This window comes from Psammomys obesus, unplaced genomic scaffold, assembly GCF_907164565.1.
Source record: "Psammomys obesus unplaced genomic scaffold, mPsaObe1.curated_primary_1811, whole genome shotgun sequence".
Taxonomy (NCBI): domain Eukaryota; kingdom Metazoa; phylum Chordata; class Mammalia; order Rodentia; family Muridae; genus Psammomys; species Psammomys obesus.
In genome coordinates this window covers 1,609,281-1,619,373 of record NW_026591086.1, presented here as the reverse complement: position 1 = coordinate 1,619,373, position 10,093 = coordinate 1,609,281, and the positions used below count along the sequence as shown (strand labels likewise).

The window sequence follows — 10,093 nt, the reverse complement described above, 5'->3', positions numbered from 1 at the left end:
CAAGCACCAAGACTCCGTTCTGCTTTGGCGGATCAATTCCACAGGGAAAAGCCAGCCCAGCCCGCGAGCTTGAGCGCTTGCTTCCCTGTTCTGTAACATGACCTTGTTCCTCCGGCCTGCTTCTCTGGTCCCCACATACAGTCTGCAAAGTGTTTAAAATGTAACTATTTGCAGAAACGTGTGGCCTGTCTGATTTGACACCCACATGGTGCACAGTACATTTAAGGAGTTTCACAATCCTTTTTAGGGTTTCGCCGACACTTGCTCACTTATAAACATTTAGATTCTACCTCTAGGCGTTCTTTTTTAGCATTACAAACAAAACATTTGTAGGTCGCTGGTTTTTATAAAGTTTGTCATCGGCCCCGCCCAATCTACAGTTCTTGTTTGGCCGAGAAAAAAAAAATGTCTGAGGAGAGGTAGGGAAACAATTGAAAAGCAAAAACAAAACAAAACAAAACAAAAAAAAAACCATAGAAATCTTTTGAGTCCCAAGCCTTCTTCGGGTAGACTACTTAACAGAAAACTCAGACAAAAAAGAAGAAGAAGAAAGGGGAGGGGGCTTGGAGAATAAGGTAAAAATAAAATCCTTCCTGATAAGCAATATAAGAATAATTGGCCCAGATCACAGCCAAGAACTCCAAATCCCTTAGGTCGCCCTTCAAGACCCTGGCAGCCTGACCCGGACAAAACAAAAGGCCTCGGCTTCAGGCTGTTCGGCGCTCTCGGAACCTAGGCGAGGGAGGAGGTTTCGTTTGCTGTGCGGCAGAAACCTCAGAAAAGGGGTCCAGGGCCCTGAGAGCCCCGTGGTGAACTTTCTCTCACCCTTGCTGTCATTTCTCCTCCAGGACTGCCGCTGCAGTGAGGGGAAGGAGCCTTCTTCGTCCTTCGTCCTTCGCCGAAGCCCGGCTGGAGCCAACAGCTGCCCCTGGGTGTGCAGCAGGAGTAGGAGCCCCGGGTCTGTGGGTGACCTGAAGCCCTGGCCAAGCCTCGACGGCGCCCCGGGCACCTCCATTCTCCTTGCCCTGAGAGTGGAGTCGGCCCTCGCGCGCGCACTACCTTCTGGAGCAACCACAAATCCAACCGATTTCTTTTTTACTTTTTTCCTGAGTGAACCCAGAGCCTAGAGACTGCTGCTCGGATGCTGGATTTACCTTGTGTCTAATTTGAACAAGCCGGGCCTCTCCCCCACTGATTTTTCATCTCCGTCATTTTTTTTTTGTTGTTGTGGGGGGGACGGTTGCGTACAGCTGCGTCCGAACCCCTGTCGCTTCGGTCTGCTGTGCCCGCCAGCCCGCGGCTCCTTCGCCTGCCGAGGGAAGGGAGGACACCGACGGACGCCCAGAGCTCGGGGGAGGCGGCGATGTACCAAAGCCTGGCCATGGCCGCGAACCACGGCCCCCCGCCCGGTGCCTACGAGGCGGGCGGCCCCGGCGCCTTCATGCACGGCGCGGGCGCCGCGTCCTCGCCGGTCTACGTGCCCACGCCGCGCGTGCCGTCCTCGGTGCTCGGCCTGTCCTACCTGCAGGGCGGAGGCGGGGGAGCCGCGTCCGGATCGGCGTCGGGTGGCGGCTCCGGGGCCGCCCCGTCCGGAGCCGGCCCCGGGACCCAGCAGGGCAGCCCGGGATGGAGCCAGGCCGGGGCCGAGGGAGCCGCCTTTACCCCGCCGCCGGTGTCCCCGCGCTTCTCCTTCCCGGGGACCACTGGGTCCCTGGCGGCGGCCGCCGCTGCCGCCGCCGCCCGGGAAGCTGCGGCCTACGGCGGGGGCGGCGGGGCGGCGGGCGCGGGCCTGGCCGGCCGCGAGCAGTACGCGCGCCCCGGCTTCGCCGGCTCCTACTCCAGCCCCTACCCGGCCTACATGGCCGACGTGGGCGCGTCCTGGGCGGCCGCCGCCGCCGCCTCCGCGGGCCCCTTCGACAGCCCGGTCCTGCACAGCCTGCCCGGACGGGCCAACCCTGCCAGGCACCCCAATCTCGGTGAGTACCCCCGAGGGGCCTGGAGCCCCGTCTGATGGTGGTGGTGGTGGTGGTGGTGGTGGTGGTGGTGGTGGTGGTGGGCATTCGACTTTCCCAACTCGGTGGATGCCAGGGGCCTTCCAGGGAGGCGGCCCGGTTGGAGGCTCCCGGCGGTGGGCCGTGCACCGAGGAGGAGGGCCCTGGCCGCCGCTCCAGCAAGGCCCCTCTGTAAGCGGCGGGCTGGCCTGTGCGGCGTGGTGGTGACAGCGGGAGGTGCTGGGTTCTCTAGGGTCGGCTGGAGCAGCCTGGCGGTCTGCTACCTGGGATTCAGCCCCCATTTCCTCTGCCCCTTCCTCCGAGGCTTCAGCAGACCTGCGCCATTTGGCAGCCAGGTTGGAGGAGCCCTGGGGGCGGGGGAGGGGTGGCAGATGACTTTCCTGTGGGGGGTTTTCACAGCGGAAATAAATGAGGAGATCAGCCAAGGAGACCGCCCGAGGAGGTGGGTTAAAGTGGAGCCTAGCCCAGCCGCGTCCTCGGGCCGCACTGTGGGGTCTCATGGTGCCAGCTCTGCTGGTCAGATACCTTAGGGCAGTGCCCGGGGACAGCGCAGAGGGGCCTTCTCTGTAACGCCTGAATTAAATGGAGACTTTGTAGGGCCGCCTCATCTCGGGAAGGCCAGGTTAGCGACAGTGGCCAATGCTCCTATCCAGGAGGACCAGCGAACTTGCCCACTCACCAAATCTAAACACTGAACTAACTTTTAGAAGGGCTCTGGCTGCTTGGACTGGGGGTGGGGGTTGCTGTCCACGCGCGCAAAGCGCCAAAGACCCTGTCGGTAGAATTTCTGGAAAAGAGTGAAGGCAGAGTTTGGATGGAGCTGGCTCTTGGGGGGAGGGAGGAAGCACAGACTTGAGAAACAAAGTTAACATTCATTGACTACCTACTAAGTGCTAAATCCTTCTGCGTTTGCTGTCACTTTGAAGAGTAAAGTCTGTCCCTTGCCGCTCCCGGGGTTAGTTTGTCTTCTGAGTAGAGGCTCTGGCTTTGAAGAGGTTTAAAGTTATTCTCTGGCCCCGGGTGGCCAGGGAAGGCCCTCCCCAGGAGGGGGGAGGGTCTAGCCAAATATACATCGAAGGTAAACTGATTAACAGTGGAAGTGGCGCCAGGGCCGGGTTTGTGGCTACCAATGTCCTCCTCCCCTGCAGGGCCAAGTAGACTGTACCCAGGGAAAGGAGGGTCAGCTCACCAATTCGGCTCAGACCTTTGAGACAGAGCTGGGTGCTGGCTTCCGTATGGCGGAGGCTGGATGTGGGGCGGGGGTGGGGGGGGGAGCCTCTGGTCTGCATCCTTAGCAGTGGAATTTCCCCCCTCCCTCCGACCCAATCCAGCTCCTAGTTTAAAATAAGAAGGAATAAACTGGTGTGATGCCACGCGACTGTAATTTCAGAACGGGGAGGATAGCCAGGGGTGCATAGCAGACCCAGTCTAATTTAGATTTATTTTTTCATGTATATGAGTGCTCTCTTTGCATGCATGTCTTCATGACAGAAGAGGTCATAATTGTGAGCCACTGGGTGGTTGCTGGGAAGAACTCAGCACCTCTGGAAGAGCAGCCAGTGCTTTTAACCACTAAGCCATCTCTCCAGCCTGATGCAATCTAATTAAAAAAAAAAAATCTTAGAGTTAGAATTTGATGTTTGGCTATAGCAAAGATTGAAGTCCCTATCCAAAATGAAGGTATTTTGATATCCAGTACAAAGACAAAGCGATGTTGTGTGAGCGTACATGTGAGCATGGGGGATGAAGAGGGTTCCCCAAATTCCAGGATCCACACACTGCAAACACAATTGGAGATTTCTCCCTACCACCTCCAGGAAGGCCTGCCTCCAGCCAAGGGTTTAAAGAGCTCTGGGATTGCCATGAGGGAACACCAGGCAGTTTTGAAAATCTGTTGTCATGCTTCCATATAATTGGGGGATATACTTGCTTTTTTTTTTTTTTTAAATCACATAGCTTGGGGGGGGGGTCAAGCTGGTGGCTTCGCTCCAGTTAAAAAGTGCTCTCTGTGAAGGTGTTTTCTTCTCCTGCTCCACCCTAGGACAGAAGGTTAAACAGTCTCTGACATGGGCTGGGTGAAGGCTTTACCACTGAGAGGTAGTCTCAGCTGCAGGCCCTCCAAGGAACTTTGTATATTGCCCTGTCTATGCATGTGCTAGTGAATGCTTGATAGCTTTAGTAAGAACCAGCCATCATACCAGCTGATGCTACCAAGGGTGAAGAGAACAGATTCTCTGATGCTTGTTCGATTTGGGTGGATGTTATGATCCCTGAGGTCTAAATGAGCAAGAGAGCATGCTGTTTTGACCACGGCCTTTTTGGAGGCCCCAAACCTCCGTGTCAGAAGGCCTCTGTCCAACTCATTGCATATTCTATAGGGTGGCTTCAGTCCAGCTCAACTTCTTTTGGAGTTGTCCTGACTTAGGCAATCCATGTGATATCTAGTAATTGCTCTTTTACAAATGATAACTTTTAATTTATTTTCCCACTTTTTCTAGGATGAAAGGGCTTCCCGGGTTTTGAAGTTTTTAGCATTAAACCTGGGACAGTTCTGATTAGCAGGCACAGTCGGATACCCTAGTTAGATATGAAAATGTAGAAATGACTGCAGTAAGGGGACGGGCGATGCGCTGAGAGCAAAGCAGAGAAAGCAGAAAAGGAACTTCCCTCTGGAACCCTGGAAGTGTCCACCTAGGGAGCCATCCTCACTAGGTCTTGTCAGGTCATTAAGCGGTTGCCAGGAAAGGAGCCCGAACCTGCAGTTAAAACAAGGAAGAGGAAGAGAGAAAGAGACGTTCACTCCCTAACTCAACGCATCTGTAGAACCGTGGGCTACTACAACACAGCTTGTGCTTTGCTTCAATGATAGAATCTCCTCCAAAGATCAATCTCAGAGGCTGAGTCCCAAGTCTGAAAATGTTCTTAATTTGCGTCGAGGAGAAATAAGCCAACTCCATTATTCTTTTTGTCTGAGGTTGGACTGTTTTGGTAATAAAAGCTAACTAACAACCAGCAAGTTCTTGTGTTGGCTATTGGAAAAAGACAAAAATCAAAGTAATAATAATAATAATAAAAAAAAAACGAAAGGGACACGTGACAAGACACGATCTTGGCAAGAAAGAAAGTATTGTGCCCTGACTGTACTATATGTGAACTTTAGTTCATTCCAAGTTCAACTGACCCAGGACCCTGAAGCAATTGTTAGAAGCATTAGTTAGGCACAATAATGGAATTCTGTGACCTTCCTGGGGTAGGTACAGAGTCTTACTCATATAGAGGTGCCTGGCACATGCTGGGCAGGTAGCAAATATTTGAGTAGAGATCTGGGAGGTAATTGCCCCAGGACTCTGCCCTGCCCTGGTCAAACCACACAGAATGGGTGTGGTGGTATACACCTGTGACCCTAGCACTCAGGAGGCTGAGGCAGGAGAACTGAGCACTCCAGGCTAGTCTGAGCTACATAGCAACCCCTCTTCTTCAAGAGGAAAAGAGGAAAGATCTTACTGGAGAGTTTCAGGGCAGAGTGAGCAGGACGGGCAAGGGCTCTGGAAACCTGGGACCACCGGGGAAAGCTGGGCTCTGAGCCTCTGCTGCTCTCCGTGAACAGGGTTGAGAATGCTGGTGTGCGTAGCTGTGGCTGCCTAGAAGTACAGCATGGATCTCGGCTTGTCTTCCTCTTTTGCTGGGCCCTAAAGTCCAGCTCCCATGCAGCCTGCATGCACCCCTTCCAATACAGCTAGTCAAGCAGTTCTTGCACGTCTAGGGCTGCGCGTGTGAGCTGTAACATTCCCTCGGCCATCTTTATAAAGAATGCAGTGCCACAAGGGCCCTGCTGTAGACATTTGGCAAAGTGCATGGAGATGGACTCTTTAAAAAAATTTTTTTTTTTAGATGTCTTTCTTTTCTATGTATGAGTGTTCTGCCTCCATGTGTGCGTACCACATATGTGCCTGGCACCAGAAGTGAAGGGTGGAGGCCAGAAGAGGGTATCAGATGCCCTGGAACTAGAGTTAAGTGTGGCTGTGAGCCACCATGTAGGTGCTTGGGATCAAACCCAAGTCCTCTGCAAGAGCAGCAAGGGGCTCTAAACTGCTGAGCCATCTCTTCATCCTGAGAAATAGTCTTGTATTCACTGCTCAGCACTATTGAAACAATCCAAAAAGCAAAAAATTGTTGCTCCATCTCCGGTCAGGCTGGCCACTCAAGGTGTTCAGAGAGTCGGAGACTGAGGTCAGCGGGAAACGCTGTGGTGTTTGTTGGGCCTTTTCGGGGACTGCTTTATCCACTGTGCCAGCTGCTTTCAGAGCCAGGTCGCTCATTGCACGGGGAACTCTGTGATCTCTGAAGTAGCCTGTTGAGCTCAAGAACAATTTGTCAGTCTTCAAGAAAACCAAAGTTGTTTAATTTTCCGGTTACCACCCCAGGAAGGTCAGTCAGAGTGGGAACTGGTTTGTGGTGCTAAGTGGAGGAACCAATTAAATAGGAAAGGTGTGTTGGGGTGGCCCCGGGGTGTGTCTCTGGTGTCCCATGAAAAGGTCAGGCCACATTTGCTGGTGGAATATGTTCAGGAGACACTTCTAGATAACGCCTTCTTCTGTTCCCTACCCTGTTATTTTTTTTTCCTTCTTCTTTAAATGCACTAAGAAAACAAACATACTGTGAGGTGTGTGAGACAGGAACTCTGATACCCACGGGTGGGAATGTTCGTTGGTACAACTTTTGTGGAGAGCCATTGGTAAACCAGTCTAAATTACACAGCAGATAGCCTCGCCACTGAACTTTTGACTCCAAAGAATTAGGTCTGAGATAGATATTCGCCACATATTTTGTCACCCACCATACCAAAACCCAGAAGTAACATGAACGTGCACCATCAGGGCTCGGGGGGAGATGGTCTGCACACACACACACACACACACACACACACACACACACACACCTGGGCATAGAGGATGATGGAAGTCATTACCGGGCTGCATAAGATCCCTTTCAAGCCACTTGGAAGTGCTGGAGGTGTGTGCGGCACTGCATTCTTACTGTCAAAAATGGGGGAAATACATTGTATTCATTTGAAAATACACAAATCATCTCTAAAAGCCTTCCCCAGGCCATAGGCAAAGAATTTGTGACATTGACTGTCTATGGGGAGCCTAAGCTGTTTTTTGTTTTGTTTTGTTTTGTTTTGTTTTGTTTTGTTTTGGTTTGGTTTGGTTTGGTTTGGTTTTGGTTTTTCTAAGTAGGGTTTCTCTGTATAGCCTTGGCTGTCCTGGAACTCACTTTGTAGACCAGGCTGGCCTCAAACTCACAGAGATCCACCTGCGTCTGCCTCCCTAGTGCTGGAATTAAAAGTGTGTGCCACCACTGCCAGGCCAGCTTACTCATTTTTGTGCTTCATAAGTCTACCAAATAGTAAAAACAGACTTACATCTGGCAGATAAGTCAGTGGGTAAAAGACCTTGCCGCCAAACCTGACAGTTTGGGTTTGATCCCGCAGGCCCACACGGTAAAAGGAGAGAACTGACTCCTGAACGTTTTCCTCTGACCCCCACACATGACTGTGGCAGGTGAATGGATGTGCACAAACACAGACATGATAAACACATAAAATATAATCTTAAATTCTTTAAAATATATATATTTAAACTCTGGAGGAATTTAGTTTGGTGTAATTTTTAAACATTTAAACTATATTTGTTCATATACATATATAGTATATATGTCTGCCTTTCTCTCTCTCTCTCTCTCTCTCTGTCCTGCATGTGCGTGTGTGTGTGTGTGTGTATCTTGAGAATGTTTTCCATCTTGCAGAACAGCATCGGTTTCTCAGTCCTGACTCTCCCCAGCCACTTCATTCTGCTTTCTGTGGCTGTGAGTTTGATTGCTTTCCCTTCGTTCTCTGAGCAAAATTACTCGGCACCTTTGTCTTCTGTATCGGGTATATTTCACTCAGTGTGATGTCTTCAGGGGCCCGGAGAGATGGCTCAGGTAGCAAAGTGTCCACCGTGCAGGCATGAGAACCCAAGTTCAAATCCCCAACACCCACATAAAATGGTGTTGCAAGTCTGTAACCCTGGTGCTGGGGCAGGGGGAGAGGGAGAGGACAAGCAGACTCTAGTCAGATCACTGAGCTCCTGGTTTACCGGGACACCCCATCTCAAAAATGAAGGCACCTGCTGCCACACCTCACAACCTGAGCTAAATCCCCAGAACCCACACGGTGGGAGGAGAGCCCACACTCCCCCGTGCTGTCCTCTGACTTGCCTGTATACACCACGGCATGTGCATCTCTAAACATAATTAAAAAAAAAAAAAAATAGGTGGCCAGGTGGTGTGGCACAAACTTTTGATACCAGCAAAGCAGAGGCAGAGGCAGAGGCAGAGGCAGAGGCAGATGGATCTCTGACACCAAGGACAGCCTGATCTACAGTTCCAGGACAGCCAGGGCTATACAGAGAAACCCAGTTTGAGGAGCAGGCAAAAAAAAAAAAAAAAAAAAAAAACGGGGGGGGGGGACAGAGAAAGACACCTGGATTCACCCTCTGGCCTCTCTGTGTGTCTGTGTGTCTCTGTGTCTGTCTGTCTGTCTCTCTCTCTGTGTCACACACACACACACACACACACACACACACACACACGCACGCGCACAGTTGTGTGCCCACTCCACAGTTAAGGAGCTGTGCTGGATTTAGAACAGAAGCCGCTGCAAAGGTTGCTGCTTCTGCTGAGAGAAAGACGGGGTGGGGAGAGGACGGTGAGGGTCTCCTTGCCTTTTCTACAAGCCTGATTCTTTTGAGCTTCCTGCTGCCCAGAAGAACTTCCAGAGAACTGGGTGACCTTTGGTAGATCATGACGAGGCCTCATGGAGCATTCTCTGAATGGATTACTCACACGTTTTATTAGCTATCGGTACAGCTGCTCTTCTGTCACCGTCTGAAGAAAACAGGGAAATAATATAAGCAGGGATAATAGGAAATGACCTTGAATCGGTTTTAACCTATGCAAAAATAAATTTATAGTCTTGGTTCTGTGGACGCGCATCTCCTAGCAACCCTTTAGAGATGGTAGCCTTACACTATACCACAGCCCACCGAGAGTAGGAAGTTGAAGACTGAAGCTGGCTAAGACTGCTAAGTCGTCCCTGGGGTGTGGGTAGCTGGTGTTTGTTCGCTAAAAAGAAACTGATGCTTGCTCAGAGAGTCTTTGTGCTCCCCACCCAAGCCCACCAGGAAGCAGGAGCTCCTGCTCAGGGCAAAGAGAGACCTCTACACGTTTACAGCTTCCTCCTCCTCTGCCTCAATGAGCCACTCAGAACCACTAGGTTCAAGGCAGCTATAAGGCTTCTGCATGGTCCCTTTCCAGCTCGGCCTGCTTGCTTCCCATGGACTACAGTCTCTGCAGGGCCTGGGTCTTCCTGAGTCTCCACCATACCCATTCCCAGTTTACAGAGCTGGCAAGGGGTGAGCACATGAACAGGAACCCTGGCCTTGCACATCCTTCTCAGCTTCCTGAAGTTGGTCTACATAGCATGAAAGAGATCCCCCAAATTCAGGGCTAGGTGGTCTCCTAACTTTAGAGAGACTGTTGGCTGCTTAGGACAATCAAAACCCCATGCTTCAAAAATTCTTTTCTAGGGGAATCTGTTACCTCTTCTTCATCTTTGCTGGCTGTGCCAGATGTAGCTGTGGTAGGAAGAGAAAGATGAGGAGGAAAGAAGCCTGGGTGTGTTTTTAATAAAGACAAGTACGGGCTATGGATGCAAACCAGGCATGAAGCCCAGGCTGGAAAAGGTTGCTGTGCATTGCACCTAGCCGCCAGTGACAGCTTTCTTGGGGCTGGCAGGTGGCCTGTGGCTTTATCTATTGCTGCTCTCTAATCAGCATCGGACCAGGATATTCAAACTTCTTATCTCGGTGAAGAGAATTTGGTTTTCTGGCTTTTTGGCATTTTTGCAGGAGACCAATACATGACTTACTTAAAATAATTGTGTCACACTAACAAGTCTAATCTAGGCAGGTAAGCAAACCCATGCTTACAGTCATAAAAATGCCTCGGCCAGTGGCATTTGTTGCTGTCTTTTACTG

General features: G+C 51.2%; 1 protein-coding gene across 2 annotated transcripts in view; it reads left to right on the top strand.

Annotated features, from left to right (window-relative positions):
* The first annotated feature begins 1,287 nt into the window (after positions 1–1,287).
* Positions 1,288–10,093, top strand: part of Gata4 (GATA binding protein 4) — a 37,341-nt gene continuing 28,535 nt past the window's right edge. For both annotated transcript variants that reach the window (XM_055609660.1, XM_055609659.1), the window contains exon 1: positions 1,288–1,976. In XM_055609660.1, coding sequence (XP_055465635.1) covers positions 1,364–1,976 — 613 coding nt within the window. In that variant the 5' untranslated portion in view covers positions 1,288–1,363. The remainder of the gene's footprint in view (positions 1,977–10,093) is intronic.